General features: G+C 40.6%; 1 protein-coding gene across 1 annotated transcript in view; it reads left to right on the top strand.

The window, feature by feature from the left end:
* PLCE1 (phospholipase C epsilon 1) overlaps positions 1 to 16,358 on the top strand; it is a 165,381-nt gene extending 149,023 nt beyond the window's left edge. The window contains exons 23-33 of the mRNA XM_064144713.1: positions 3,823 to 3,954; positions 5,562 to 5,852; positions 6,598 to 6,761; positions 8,251 to 8,512; positions 9,729 to 9,847; positions 10,950 to 11,078; positions 11,804 to 12,013; positions 13,705 to 13,866; positions 14,031 to 14,249; positions 14,790 to 15,002; positions 15,542 to 16,358. Of these exons, the coding sequence (XP_064000783.1) occupies positions 3,823 to 3,954; positions 5,562 to 5,852; positions 6,598 to 6,761; positions 8,251 to 8,512; positions 9,729 to 9,847; positions 10,950 to 11,078; positions 11,804 to 12,013; positions 13,705 to 13,866; positions 14,031 to 14,249; positions 14,790 to 14,969 (1,868 nt within the window). The 3' untranslated portion in view covers positions 14,970 to 15,002; positions 15,542 to 16,358. The remainder of the gene's footprint in view (positions 1 to 3,822; positions 3,955 to 5,561; positions 5,853 to 6,597; positions 6,762 to 8,250; positions 8,513 to 9,728; positions 9,848 to 10,949; positions 11,079 to 11,803; positions 12,014 to 13,704; positions 13,867 to 14,030; positions 14,250 to 14,789; positions 15,003 to 15,541) is intronic.

Here is a 16,358-nt window from a genome sequence, read left to right on the forward strand (position 1 = left end):
TTGTGTACATAAATACTTTAAAATTGAGAGTGTGTTGTTTATTGATGTATTTAATGCTTTGAAAGAAAGCCCTGCTTTTAAATAGAATGGTTCTCTGTGGAAGAGTAAGCAGTTTTGCCAAATCGTAATCTTACACAAACAGAACTATAATCAGATTAGAGAAGCTAACCAAATATGAAATAGTATCAAATAGGCAAGATAAACATGCTGAAAAATAGAGAAACATTCTTTTATAATCTTCTGTAACTTTAAGAATAGTAGGTGTCACTTGTAAAAATAATGACTTCCAAAAATTCAATTCCAGTAGGCTTTTAAACGAAATCTACAAGGAGATATCTTTCAAATAATCTCTTTTTTTTTGAAGAACTATATTCAAGATTAAACAGAGATATTTTAAGTTCTTCCAGGCATCTCAAAACAAAGAAGTTCCGAAGTTCTAAGAAAACTTTAAAGTATTTTGTTGCTTTTATGCTGTTTTAGTTATAAAAGAAAAACCTGTTTTCGTTGCTGAGCTTCCTCCTCTAGCTTTAAGGGAGACATGAATAGAAAAATTAAGAACATTAGTTCTGTCATAGATGAACGCATGCAGCTGTTGAAAGTGGTTTTGCAACAAACGTTGTCTCCTTTGGGACAAATGCTGCCTCCTGTGCAAGACTTCCATGGCCACTATGTTACCGATTAAATTCCACTGCTCAGCTGGAGGCACAGGCGTGGTGCACTGCTGTATTCCAGTATTGCCCATTAATAACAAGATCCAGACTGGTAGACTTACGGTGTAGCTCTATTAACTGGGCTCTTAACCAACTCAGAAAATGCAGGAGTTTTCAAAATAGGGAGGCAGATTTTATGGTTGATCAATAGTGTAAATATTTTATTTCTCCTGTCTTCATATATTTCTACTCAGTGTTTATAGTTGTCCATGTCTCTGAATGTTCATCACTGATTTGTGACTGTAGAAAAAGGCAAGGACCATTATGTGCGCTTACCCTGGTGTTACTGAGTAACACAGACTTCCCCAAGTGCTCCCTGGTAAAAACAGAATTTATCATGTGGAGAAAATAACACTTCTTGTTTATAAAATCTCTGGTAACAAGGAATCCACCATAGCTCCTTGGCATTTCAGTGGCTTTTGAGCCTTACAGTCCTTTCTTAACTTCAGTTTCAGTTTGTTTGGTGTCATCATACCATTTTCTCAGAGGGTGAAGATCTGTTTTTTTGGGGTCACCCGAGATGAGGGCAGTGAAGCAAAACTGAGCACAGTACTGCTATAACCCACTGGCACATGGCTCCTTGCCTTGTTGCTGAGGATCCTTACATGATGAGTAGAGAAATCTGAGTACATAAAACCAGGATGTGCATGATTAGTTACAGAGAACAGGGAGTCACCAGAGCTAACCAGCGTGAAATTCATTCACCATCTCTGTCTCTGCCCCTATGGTATCATTCTTCAAGAAATTAAGGTGAAAATGAAAAAGCACACCCTACCTGCAAAAGTACTGTAAATTCTTTTTCAGAGCCTGCAAACTCACAGACTGTCTGTTCATCTGAGACACATGATGAGGTGGTTGCAGTTGCAGTTTAACCTGTTACTCTTGCATGGTTAGAGCGAGACAGGCAGGGCAGTTCACCATACTCTGGGTTAAAAATTTGAAAGCGGTAAAGTGGTTTGTTTAACTCAAGATGGGCACTGAATTCTGTAACTCAAAGAATATAGCACAGGGATTGTAGGGAAATAAACAACATGGTGGGATCTAAGCTGGTCTTGCTTTGACCAGATAATGGGACCAGGTGGCTTTCAGGTCCTTGCCAACTTCCATTGTTTTATAAATCTATGATTCTGTGAATAAGTGGTGCTGTATTTTGGAGTCAAGTTTACACCAGAGTGAAAAATGGAGCTTAATTCTGGGAGGAAGTGTGCTGTGTGGAAATCATGGCTATGGGAAGGACTGAAAGAAAGCTCCCAGCTTCAGCCTACCCTGTCACCATCACATTGGGTTCATGTAACTCTGGTGTTTTGCATTGCACATTCTGGTGATTTGTGAGATTAATCTGGTTCATTAGATGTTGTTTCCACAACAGGGTTCTGAAACCTGTGTCTTGATTGCCAAATCCATTTGATCCATTGAAAACTAGGATTAAGTAGTGCTGGAAATATACAGTGCACAACTCACTTTTCTAGTTAGTTCATATTCCCTGCTCTCACCTTCTGCCATCTCCTGTGGTGTGTGTTTATGTTTTGGCTCAAAGACACAGTACATCTCCAACACTGAAAGGATATGAAAGCACGTCCTGAATTTTACTAACCCAAGCAGTTCCATTGAAATTGTCAGCATAATTTTACTAGGTACCTACAGGCATCCTGTAAAGACTGGCAGCTGAAAATTTACAGCTGTGGAGAGCTATAGAAGAAACTCCAATGTATCTTCTGATTTACATCTGTAGTTGCAATATTGATATTAAATACTGAACTATCATTAAGCAAGTGTAAATTGAAGTGAGTTCGTGAGGGCCCTTTTTTCTGATGTCCCAGTGTAATTGCTTTGTTACATTTTATATCACAAGTACATCTCAGGTCTCAGAGAATCCCAGACCTCCTTGTTGTGCGTGTTAGAATAACTATCATGCTCTGACTTTAATTCTGTGTTGCCTGTACTCTTTCCAAGTCAACAGAAAGACACTGACCTTAAAGGGGATTAAGTCTTTTTACTTCACAGGGATTTAGGTCATGATTTTAATGATTACTTTGCTAGATTGCATATATCTCAATAATAGCTATAGCAGAGCTTTCCAACTCCACTGCTAGTATATATTTACCATTAAATATTTAATGGATTTTATGCACCTACCATATTTCCTATTGTTGAAATATAGATTTTAAACAGAAGAGGAAAACTCTGGAAACAACTTGACTGTTGTCAACTCTTGTTGACAATTGTTAAACTGTTCAACTGTTTAATTTGGGCTTTTCCCTTTACCTTGTATCTTTGACTCATGTTCTTGCATTTAGAATCATAGAATCATAGAATCAACCAGGTTGGAAGAGACCTCCAAGATCATCCAGTCCAACCTAGCACCCAGCCCTATCCAGTCAACTAGACCATGGCACTAAGTGCCTCATCCAGGCTTCTCTTGAACACCTCCAGGGACGGTGCCTCCACCACCTCCCTGGGCAGCCCATTCCAATGCCAATCACTCTCTCTGGCAAGAACTTCCTCCTAACATCCAGCCTATACTTCCCCCAGCACAACTTGAGACTGTGTCCCCTTGTTCTATTGGTGGTTGCCTGGGAGAAGAGACCAACCTCCACCTGGCTCCAATGTCCCTTCAGGTAGTTGTAGACAGCAATGAGGTCACCCCTGAGCCTCCTCTTCTCTAGGCTAATTTTATTGCAATTATGTAGATATCCTATCCTAGGTGGGCTCCAGGATATTATTCTTAGGATTGATATATTGGGACTGCTACTGCAGATTTTTTTAGGATTAATGAGGATGATTTGGTAGCTTGCAACAGTGTCACTACCTTTCTCAAGCCAAACAGTAAAATGGGTAAAAGGTGTATCACAGAAAGATAACTGTATATTGTATTGCTTCATGTACGTTTTTATATACACAACATGTAAAAACATTCCTAGTGTATACATATATAAAGGCATGTATTTATGTAAAGGTTAAAATTAAGTTACAGATCAAAATACAGTGCTTGCCCTGTGAACTGTATAGCAGGAGTATTCATGCCTTCAAAAATAATATAAAATATGATGGAAAATGTCGTGCCCTCTTGGTCATGTTTTTTGGCTCATTTATTTTACATTTATGGGAACAGGCTTGTCAACTCTAAACCCATCTGGCTCTAGCAGAGGAAAAGAGAGAAAAAGCAGGAAGTCCATTTTTGGCAACAATCCTGGCAGGCTGAGCCCTGGGGAGTCAGCTACTCTTGCCAAAGCATCTGGAAAAGGTAAAGTTAGCATCTTTTTTCACCAGTCACGTGGAATGACTCTGTAATCCAGCAATTGCTCCAGACCAAGTTGTTGAAGATTATCAAATAGCTTACAACATGTCAGATGGTTTTCTGTATCACAGTAACACCGCTATAACTGGAATGTTGACTCTGGAATGTTAAAAGAGGATAATTTGGTCAGGAAGATTAAGACTTCAATTCATAAAGTATTCAAAACTAATGTACATTTTAAATTATGTATCTTAAAGTCTGTGTTTTAAAAGCTATGAATGGAGGCAGAGTTGTTGGAGTAGATCCAGACCAGGATTTTTAGTGCCTGAAGTAAGACTGAGTTCCCTGAACTTCAGCTATCTCCAAACTTGTAATCATGCAATACGGCCTTGGAGGTATTTACACTCTGCAAGTAATTCAGTCTGTGAACCTGAAAATTGTACTTCTGCAAATGAGCAGATGTAAAGAAATACAAAGAGAGTACAGAAAAGGTTCTGAAGCAGGGATGACACCCAGATGCCCTGCCTTTCAGGTGCATGAACAGAAAGTTACAGCTGTAGCTTTTCCTGTGCTCATTTTATGGCTCAAGGAACATCACATTTATTTCAGGTCAAGGGCACTGCTGCAGCAGAGAGGTTACATTCCCTTCTAGAGGCCAGTGTCCTAAAAATGAAAACATCTAGCACTCGATTCTAAAGTATTCTGCTGGCTTTGTCCTCTGTCTCTTACAGCCTCTGTAGATTGTTTGAAGATTGAGCAGATGGGTTTCAAACTTGCTTCCTTTGCTCCTGTAAAACGTGTAAATGAGAAGAACAGAATTGTATTCCTTTATTTTATTGAGGCAGATGACAACCGAGTATTTATTTATGAAAGCAGCTGTTAGCACATCTAATCACACTACCATTTCAATCCTTCAATGTTATATGTCCTCTAGACGTGGAGTGTCCTTACTGTATAAGAATGAATGCAACACTTACATTGAATAGTGTCATTTTCTACAACAACCAAGGTATGAACACATGCTTCACTAGAAAACAATGGATTTTCAGGGTCTCTGGATCTGCTGCTGTGTGGTGGGTTTAGGAAATCACCCCTCAAATTAAAATTTACCAGACCAGCTCAGGTGACTTGGAAGAAAGATGAAGCTATATTTACAGCAAAGCTATGTTTACAAGCATATATACAAAATATATTTACATGTATTTACAGTCATATACCATTGATAAATAATACAGAAATCCAATCTTCCTCCCTGAACAAAGCACGGAAGGGGCCAATGCCACCCTCTCCCTCCCCAGACAGAAAACAGCCATCAAGGTTCATGTGTTGTCTGGAAAATGTTAGTGGATGAGTCAGAAAGCAGCAAAGGAACCACGACAGAACCAGCGCCCCAAAGCAGGAGAATGAAATTGGTGATACTTTGTCTTTTTGCACCAATTAGCAAACCAATGAACCATACAGACTTTACCATTATTATTCTTTCACATCCAATGCCCTGCTCATTCAGATTCTGCATTGAACTTTCAGGAAAGTACTGATTTCTCTTATTGGAAAGTTCCAATAAGCCTCAAGCTGCCGCAAGCTGTAACTTGAAGGTACTGTTTATTTTCCAGGCCCTTTTGATGCGATGCGCCAGACGTGGGAAGATCCCTGCACTCCTTACAACTCTCCAGCTTCTCTCAGTGCTATCATAAGGACGCCCAAGTGCTATCATATCTCCTCCCTGAATGAGAACGCTGCCAAGCGGCTGTGCAGGCGGTACTCTCAGAAGCTGATCCAGCACACCACCTGCCAGCTCCTGAGGACCTATCCCGCTGCCACGCGCATTGATTCTTCAAATCCCCATCCACTGATCTTCTGGCTCCATGGCATACAACTCGTGGCCCTGAACTACCAAACAGATGGTATGGGTACACAAAGGCATGTTTTAATACACTGATGTGAAATAAGTCCTTAAACTGTGAATCTGTGTTTGATGTTTGCTTTGACCTACAATCATGTAGGGATGTACCTGTCTGTGGATCTCAGCACAAGCAGTGTCATACTATGACAATCTAGTGCTTGGGAGTAGTGATCCCAGAGTTCAGGAGCTTTATGCCAGTGCAGGCTATCTCCTGATAGCACAGAAGTGCTCGTACAGCAGCAGCTTCCATTTTGTTTCTGTTTAATTGTTGAAATTGTTCTTTGTTCTCCAGTTCAAGTAGCTGTTTTCCCTTTCTAGTAACAGGTACTGAACTATTACTTAGAATCGCTGCCTTGGATACTGGTTTAACATTGCCCAAAACATTCTGGAGCCGTGTTCTATCTTCTCTTGTGTTCCCACACCTCTTTGATGGGGGTTCCATTAGGTCATCTACAAAGCTATATAGTCAGTGCTTTTTCATTCTGCAGCTCAGGGCAAATACTTAGAAGCCACTCAGTGAATAGGTGTAGGCAAACCCTACAGTTGGATAAAGACAATGGAAAGAGCGGGGGAAAAGGAATTGGACTGATTGGATGCAAAAATTGTCACTATCTGAAAACCAATAATGAATTGGTACAACTAAACCAAAAAGAGGCACCTACTTAAAACACATTGTTGTCTTCCATGTTACAATGTTTTTCATTGTCCCATTGCTGTTTGTCAGTTTTGCCTGCCTTACTTCACAGATCTTCCTCTGCAACTTAACGCAGCCATGTTTGAGGCTAACGGCGGCTGTGGATATGTTTTGAAACCTCCTGTTCTGTGGGATAAAAGCTGTTCCATGTACCAGCAGTTCTGCCCCTTAGAAAGAGATCTTGATAATAAGGAGCCAGCTATATATTCTTTAACAGTAAGTACATGAAAAGGCAATTTCATACAGCCAAACAGATGGAAGTAGACAATGTTCAGTAGTCTTTGAGCAGCATTACAGTCGTACTTTTGTATGAAATGATTAAACTTCTAATTGTTCCTTGTACTTCCAAAGGTCAACATAACCAACAGAAGTTGGAGGAGGAAGGAGCAAATAATTGTCTTTATTTTACTTTATTGGCTGCTTTCTACCTGTAGTTGCTTTGCTGTTTCCTTCATAGCAGTCACTGAAATCCAGTCCTGAAAGCGTTTTCCCTGTGACTACACAGCTGCTTAAAATCGTGCATGTGCCTGGATGTTTTACACATTTGTGAACACTTGAGAAGCTACACAAAAAAAAACATTATGAAAAGCTGTACTGTATCTTAAAAAATACATTCTTACAAGTTATATAATGAAATACATGAAGATGTATGGCCAAGGAAAGAAATGTGTTCTGAGAAGCTGGTCCCCTTCAGGGGGCATTCCAGAAAAGTGAGGTTCATAACAACTAAAACTCTCCCAGCTATGGTGATTGCACACCTGATTCTTGTGTTGTGTACCCCAAAACAAGCTGTCCTACTCTGAGGCCATGAGCTACCCAGCACTGGAGGACAGAAGTGACTCTTACTCCTTTTAGAGAGTAAGAATGAAAATACTGCACACTGATTGGAAGTTTAAATGGAGATTCTATCTACTAGTGCATATATACAAAAGGCAATCAGGTAGAATGGATGAATCCACAAGCTAAGCCAAGTCTATCAGACCTTCTAGAATCCTCCACCCATTACACGCTCAGCAGGCCTAAGAGTAGGCCATAACGGCCCCCCCCCCCCCATCTTAGGCCTACAGGGCCTCAGCAGGCTGCGTGACACAGCTCAAAAGTCGCTGCCAGCTAGAAGCCATCTCCCGCACACAGCCCATGAGATAAGAAGGGATGCGCACTCTTCCCGGAGAAAAGGATTGAAGGGAGGAGAGAGGGGAAAGTGAGTGATACCAACCAAGCACTGCCTTATAAGCTGTGATACTGGAAAATGGAATAGAGTAAAAACATTACAACATCCTGGGACAACCAGGTCCATCCCTGGGACAGGTCTTGGTCTCTGTAGTTTTCTTAAGGGAACCTGAGACCCCCTCAAACTACCATCACTGCCACCACCCTGGAGTAATGGAAAAGAAAAGCAGATCTTTTTTGACTGGATTACTGCTAAATGGCTCTGGAGTAACTTTCAGATACTTGAATGGTCATGATGTGTATTTTTCTCAGAGCAAAGATACTGTATCAGTGTCGTGGAGGGGCAGGGGGGGATGAAAGATCTCTGATTCTGACATTACAGCCCTGGCAATTACAAAAGTAGAGGAGCATTCTAATTTGGCCAGAATGTTAATAAACTCTGCTTAGGAGCATGCTAAGTAATGTTTAGCTCAGAACTGTGCCACTAAAAGAGGTACTCTGCTAACTGGTGTCTCTCTGTAATCCTCGGCTTCAGATCGTGTCTGGGCAGAATGTCTGCCCCAGCAACAGCATGGGCAGTCCGTGCATCGAACTGGATGTGCTGGGGATGCCTCTGGACAGCTGCCACTTCCGGACAAAGCCCATCCACCGCAACACCCTCAACCCCATGTGGAACGAGCAGTTTCTTTTCCGAGTTCACTTTGAGGATTTGGTCTTCCTTCGCTTCGCAGTTGTTGAAAATAACAGCTCAGCTGTGACGGCTCAGAGAATCATTCCCCTGAAAGCTCTAAAAAGAGGTACAGTACAGGTTGCAGTGACACTCCATGCCAAGATGGTCCCGCAGGTTCCTGGACTGGTTCCTGCCAGAGGGATATTTTTAATCAGCTGGTTCCATTTATCTAGAGGAAATGGGAAGCAAGTATCAGACAATGTACTTTACCCTGGCAGTGTGATGCTGATCTAATAAATGCCCTAAGAGCTGGAGGCTGCCTCAGTGACTTTTAAGTCAGATCCTGTGCTGTTGCAGAGAGGGGGATATCTTGTACACAGCTGGTGCTACCTTGAGCTGTGGCATGAGGTTGCATTCACCTTGAGACTTGCTGCTCCCTTAGGATGTGTGGAATGTTTCACTCTGCCCAAGGACCTGCTGTAATTTGTAATCACTCTGCAGGTGAGAATTTCACTGCTTGCAGCTGTAGATGTAGAAGTGAAGAAAGGGTGAGAAAAGGTGAGAGAGAAATAAGGAAGCATCACAGATTCTGTGACATCCAGGGTAGGGACTTTCCATATGGCTCAGAACAGTAAAAAAAAATACCTCTTTATGCACTTTGTGCTACTGTAATTCCATGCAACAGCCTTAGCATATGAGGAGATCTGGCCACAGGTGTGTTTTCCCAGTGAGAATTTGTTCTTGCTTCATTCATGCTCTAATATTTATCTATTTCATATTGAATATTGCAGCAAAACAGGCAGGCTCCAGGGAGACATTCATAGCAGCCTTCCAGTACCTGAAGGCTGGGAAGGGACTGTTTACAAAAGCTTGTACTGATAGGACAAGGGACAATGGTTTGAAATTAGAGAACAGTAGATTTAGTTTGGACATCAGGAGAAGGAAGTTCTTTATCACGAGGGCAGTGGAACACTGGAACAGGTTGCCCAGGGAGGTGGTTGAGGCCCCATCCTTGAAGCTATTCAGGATCAGGATCAGCAGGTTTCTGGGCAACTTGATCTCATGGAGGATGTCCCTGCTCCCTGCAGGGGAGTTGGACTAGTTGACCTGGGGAGGTGCCTTCCAACCCAAACCATTCTATGATTCTGTGGGCCACTCAGCAATTCACAGCATTTAGGTTACGCTGTTGCACAAAGAGTGAATGCAGTGTAATGACAGCGCTTTGAATTCGCTGGGTGCACGAAGTTGTAACTACATATATGTATGAAATCTGACTTTTTCATTTATGAGAGTTGTATCCTAGGATGTCACAAAGTACTTACAGAAGAGTTTTTTCTTCTTAGGTTATAGACATGTCCAGCTCCATAACCTGCACAATGAAGCATTAGAAATTTCTAGTTTGTTCATAAATAGTCGGAGAATGGAAGAAAGTCCCTCTGGAAACACCCTGCCTGCATCAGTGGTAATTGCTTTTTGTGAATGCCATATATTCTTGTATGTATGACTTCTAAAACTGGATTGCTTGAAGATGTTAGTCCCTAAACCCACAAATATTTCAGGAGTACCTTAAATGCCTAATTCTTTTGGGCCTCGGCGGGAGTAGTTATCTCACCTGGCTGAAAGTGTGGTAAATCTTAACAAAGTCTGACTTCTGATGTATTTCGGTATAGCAGCAGAACTCCTGTGCTGGAGAAGGAGTGTGGTTGAGCAGTAAGGTTCAGAGCTGCCTCGTGGCTTCCCTTATGCATGAATCCATAAGCAATGCTTTGAAAAGGAAGATGCAAATTACCAACAATAGGAAAATGAGAGTAAAATTGAATCCTATTGCAGGAAAAGATGGAGTCTGTATTTCCATAAATGCATACGTATTTACCTCTGTGTGTCTATGTGCACTTCTCTCTCTTTATATGTACATGTATGGAGGTACAGATGTATGTATAATGTATATATACCAAATATGCAAGTACTGATGTGTTTGTTTATTTTTTAACAGCTTTTAATGTTAGTTTACCTGGGTTACATGTGTTTTATTAACCTTAAGCATGCATGTTATCATTTTGCAATTCCTAGATTGGTAGATAAAACCTAAGCTACTGTATGTGCAGCAGGTGTTACCCTCCAGCAGTGAAAACATTCCAGACATGTGTCTTGGGGAATTACTAGGCAGAAAGGAAGTACACAAATGGTTTGGAGGGTAAAACAATGCTGGTAATTCCTCTGGTACTTCATAGACCGAATTCAAGTAGTCTGAGCGTTAGCTAGAATGGATAATGAGTGATGGAAGTCTACCCTTCAGCGACTGTCAGTTTAGGTAGTCTCACTGGAAAACTTGCTTTTTTTTTTCTCTTCACCTTAAGAGTAGGATGGTGTGGAATATTTTGAGGGGTTGAGTTCTTGGGTGTGGGGTTTTTTTTATGCTTTGATCTGTAATGTGAGAGTCATGTATTAGCTGGATAGCTTTGCTCTGTCAAGGTCCTTGCCACTTGAGTGGTTGCTTTTAAGCAACCAAAAATAACACACCTGTGTAAAACCATTCACTAAGCTGTTGAATGTTGTCTGGACAGCTCTTTAGCATGGGAGAAAGGAAAGCTGCCATGACTTACAAAGTGACAATTCATGGAATTCCAGGACCAGAGCCTTTCACAGTTTTTAACATAAGTGGGGGAACCACGGCTGCACAGCTTCTCCACCAGGTAAGCTGCCACTGAATGGCAGACTCTTAATTGCAAGAATCCACACTAACAAACAGCCTTTTGGACACATTATCTCCCTGCATTTCTCACATGCAGTTCATTTGTCACAACAAAGAGGCATTTTAGAAATGCATTACTGCAGAATTAATTATATTGCAAAGACAGAATACCATCAGTGAAATTTTCTCAATCTTGGCATCAGAGAATGGGTTCATACTCTTAGAATATATCCCCCTTTATGTGCATGCAGATGAGAAAAGCAGCCTTCCCAAGTGATGGAAGCAGTGGGCTGCTCATACACCAAGGACAAACATTCCTGCATAATTCGTCAAACTTGAGCACTGTAGGAGTACAGAGTAGAAGTTAGAGGGCTAAGTTCATGAGTAGAAAAGCAGTTAATTCAACAGGGATTGTTATTCTAGCAGTGGGAAAAGACTGTAGTGTCCTGGGATTACGAATAAATTGTCTGGGCAGCCAAAGAGGACAGAAGTAAGCTTAAATGGTACTGCCTTGTCTGGAATAGCTGAACTGCTTGGCCAGGTTAAGAGAACAGTACATTGCCCTGAGTAAAGTGTCTGAATAATAAATAGCACATCAGAAATCTTGCCTGCACTATCAGCATAGTTACTGATTCTTAAAGGTTCTTTACTCAATTATAACTACTAATAATGCAGTATTTATAATTAACATTCTAATTGCTGTGTATTTATTGTGGTCTGTCCTAGCTCTTGGCTACCACAAAAGGCACCGAGTCATGTGCTGCAGACTATTTTCTGATGGAGGAGAAAAGCTTTATATCTAAAGAAAAGAGTGAATGCAAAAAACCACCATTCCAGAGGGTGATTGGGCCTGAAGAAGGACTAGTGCAGCTTTTGAACAGTTGGTTCCCAGAAGAAGGATATGTTGGAAGGATTATCTTTAAAACCCGAGAGGAAGTAAGTCTGGTTTGGATAGATTATTATTTACAAAAGTAGATAAAAATAGCTGCTAGGACCAGAAAACAAAAGAACACAGTACTTGTTTCACTGCTTGGTGACTAATGTGAATGCTGTGTACATCATTTGAAAACAAACATAACTCTTGAGCGAGCACAACTAGATGTCATGCACCTGTGTGTACACTAATTTGGCCTCACTCAGCGCTAGTATCAGCTGTGTGGTGTTTAGTCAACAGTTCAATGACACTAGACTACTGCTTTGTCTGGCAGTTCTAACTTACTGCAAATCTAGAGTTTTACATTGTAGGAAATTAATGAAAAGAAAGATAATATTTAATAACACAGCATCACAGATAACAGCACTCTGGCCTACAGTTGTCAGTCACTGTAGATGTCATCAGCTTCTCTGTTCAGAAAAATCAGATAGTATTTTAATATTAAAGAAGTCTAAAAACCTCAAAGGGTTATTAGCAACAGGAGCTTAAAATAATGAACTAGGTGATTTCTTCTGTTTTAAGGCAGGAAGATGGAATGATTACTTCAGTTTAAACTCTACATCCATGGCTTGAAAACTGGCTTGTGAGAAAGAAATAAAAAAGTAGGAGAAAGGCATTTACTGATCTAATTTTCAGAGGCACTTCCTTTGGTCAGCTCAGCATAATGTGTGCTTAGTCATATACACAAAAATGGTTATGTGCACAAGGTTTAAGTACAGAAGTGACAGAGGTCCTCTGGGATCCTCTCAAGTTAAAAAATGTATTTTTAACTTAGTATTTTGATTGGGTTTTTTTAATGCTTCAATTTGACTATCACTGTATTATACAAATCTGTATTTTGTTTTCCTCTACTCCTAATATCCAAAGCAAAAATTAACTAGGTAGAAGTTTGCTTGTGGAAACAGTAGCCTAATTCAAATGACTGGCAGCATTTTCTTTGGAAGTATATATGACCACAAATGGGCCATGGTCAAACCCCACTCTTTCAGAAAACATGGGTTAAAGTATGTCAGTGCATGTTAAAACGATGCTGTAGTTTTGTCCAGTACCTCAAGGTATTATCTGTAGGTCTTGGAGATGGAAATGAGGCTGCAAATTTACATGGATTAAAAACAAGGAGTGGGTGACTTGCGGGGTGTGATAGAGTTTATGAATTCAAGCTTTGTTAGAAGGAGATGGAGAGAAAGGCACTGAGAGAAGATGTTGGGAAGAACTCTATCTAAAGTCTGCAGTAGCCACAGAGCCTGAAAAAGGATAGAGAAGCAGTAGCCTTCCTCTGGCTCCACAGGAAAATGTTCACTCAGACTTCTTGCTCTCTAAATTCTTTTGGCTTTAGTGTGGGGACAAGGAGAAAAAAGGACACTTTACACCATCTCCCACCTTATTGCCACCATTACATGACAGAACATAATTCTGTATGTACATAAGGAAATAAAGGATTTAAGTGAATAATGTGGTACTATACATGTCTCCATTCCTTGCCTACTCTGACAAGTGTTTCAGACAGTGATTTTGGAAACACAGGTATTTTAGCAACAGTGGCTTGTCAAAACTTCCATAGACTTGTGCCTAATGAAATGGAGCTGGGGCAACAGCACCGCTTCCAACTGCCATGTCATAAAAGCCTGTGACCACCAGCTATTACTTACCCCTCTGAAGTAAATCAATTTGTCTCTCCTCTATTTTGCTATAGAATTTAAACGAGAGAAATGCCCTTCAAGAAGCAAAGGAAGATGCAGCCATAAGCTCTGAGGATGACAGTTTCTTTGTTCAGGTACACGATGTCTCCCCGGAGCAACCACGCACTGTCATCAAAGCTCCCCGCTTCAGCACAGCTCAGGACGTCATACAGCAGGTAAGCAGCTTGTTTTCATTCAGTAGCTCTGTAACATGTAGGGTGGAGGCTGGTTTCATACAAGATAAGATGGGGTTTGTTCTCAGGACTAGCTGAAGAATCAGTTTAAGTAACCTGCATCTGAAGGAACGCCTTCTTTTTGTCTTCTTTTTACTTTTAAACAGACTCTTTGCAAAGCAAAATACTCCTACAGCATTTTGAGCAATCCAAACCCAAGTGATTATGTGCTCTTGGAAGAGGTGACGAAAGAGCCAGCAAACAAAAAGTCCGTGACATCTAAACCATCTCAAAGGATTCTCTCTGATCAAGAGTGTGTGTTTCAGGCCCAAAGCAAGTGGAAGGGCGCAGGAAAATTTATTCTTAAACTCAAAGAACAGGTTCAGGTAAAAGGTTAAGTTCTTTGCAGCAGATTTTACAGATGATGTATGATCAGCTTAATGGGAACCTATTTCCGATGAGCGGGAGACATAACTGGCATGAGGATGAGTGGAAGAAGAGACTACAGCATCTCCCTTGCATTAGTTACATCCAGCAACACAATTCCCTCACAGCCTGCCAAGTCCTGTGACAACCTTTCTCTTTAGCTACCAGCTTTCTGGCTGCACATGATATGCTCCCCGTCATAGCAACGCTGGCCTATGCAAAGGGGCAGAACTTGGAACACTTCTGGAATAAAGTACAAGCCTGCTGGGAGGAGTTGTGTTCTCCCTTCCAGCAGATGCCACTGCTCCACAGGAGCTGTGTCATAAGCAGAGACTTTTATATTAGGTTATACCCAGTCTGCTAAATATATCTTTGGCAACACCTGATTTTCAATTAATTTATTCAGAACAATCAGAAGAATAGATGTTGGCTGTGAAAACACCGAATTTGAGAAGGGAGATTAAACTGTTTCTATGATTTTTTTGGTTATTTTTTCACAGGCAGCACGAGATGACAAAAGAAAAGGCATTTCCTTTGCCAGTGAACTCAAGAAGTTAACCAAGTCAAGTAAGCAGTACCGGGGATTCATATCATCACCTCTGCAGGTCCTGCCAGACAGTCCACAGAACAAGGATGAAAGATCTGCCTGCAGTTTAGCTTTCAGTGACCTTATGGAGTAACAGTCAGCACTGCCTACAGTACTGTCTATTCAGGTATGAGATACAGAGTCTAACCCTAAGCAATCATTTCAAACTCTTACAGAGTAAGAGTTGGTTAAACCATGGTGCAGTGCAAGGGACTGACAGAAAGAGCTACAAAAGCCTTATACAGTGGTGTGCATGGGTGCGGCAAGATCAGCCCTGAGATACCACCAGAGGTGGTGTAGCTCACTGTCAGTGAAATCTTTTTCAGTGTAATAATCCCATCTCACATATGGCCAATATAGGCTTACATTTCTCTTTCCACATACATCTAATTATTAAGGCACTACTTGGCATGCGGTGTCATACTACTGTAAAATCGTTAAATTAACACAATTCAACTTACAGAATTCTTAATGTACAAAAAATTTCAAATACAATAGGACAAATTTGATACTTTATTTCTAGGCTACTCTAAACCTCTTAAATCATCAAAGCAAGAAAAACAAAGTTAAGTTACGTAAAGATCCCAGTTACATTCCCTCTACTGTATTTGTTCTTCTATTTCTTTGTTCAAACCTCAAGTTGACATCACTTGAATCCTTCTGCAGTGCCTTTGAAGGAACCTGCTGTGGACCAAAGCAGTCAGCAATTGTTTCTCATGCTACAGATGCTTAATCCAGGCAATGGTGCCGGATGAACATCGAGAATCTGGAGATCCTAAGTGGGATGTTGTGCAGATTGGATGGAAAGATGCCTGTCAGCTATAGGAAGATTCTCATCTTCCCACATTTTCACACCTGCAGATTCTTGATAGGTGGATGCAGAAGTTCTCTTTGACTGTATGTTGTAAACCAACATGTCTTCACCCTCCCCTTTTTAAACAAAAGGTAATTTTAGCTAGCTGCCTCTATAGAAAATGAAGGCAGAGTGTTTTTTTATGTGTATTATATTAAAATAATGCACTTTTACCTGAAGATTTCTGTTAAACACTGTGTTAAGTGACTGTAAAGAGATTTAAATATACTGTAACTTCGTGCTCATATCTCTTTAACTTTGGTGAGTATACACAAGACACGTGAATTATTTATGGCTGTTATTTACTTCAACAAAATAATGTACAATAACTAAATACACCTAACTGCTAATGATGCTTTGACATGGAACAACATAAATTCTGGTTTCCCAGGCTTGTGTTTAAAGACTATTTATTATCATGTATTTGTCATACACTACTTTTTAGGAAATGCAGGATTTTTACCTCTGAATTTAGAAGAAAAAAAAAGATTTGAACTTTTCTGGTTGTTTCTTTTCAGCACAAGAGATTTAATACACCAAACTGACCAAACACAAAACAATGCATTGAGAAATGTAATTAACATTTCAAAATTATGAATTCCAAATACATTTTTCTGCATAGTCTGGAAA

This window comes from Pogoniulus pusillus, chromosome 6 (assembly GCF_015220805.1).
Source record: "Pogoniulus pusillus isolate bPogPus1 chromosome 6, bPogPus1.pri, whole genome shotgun sequence".
In the NCBI taxonomy this organism is placed as follows: Eukaryota; Metazoa; Chordata; class Aves; order Piciformes; family Lybiidae; genus Pogoniulus; species Pogoniulus pusillus.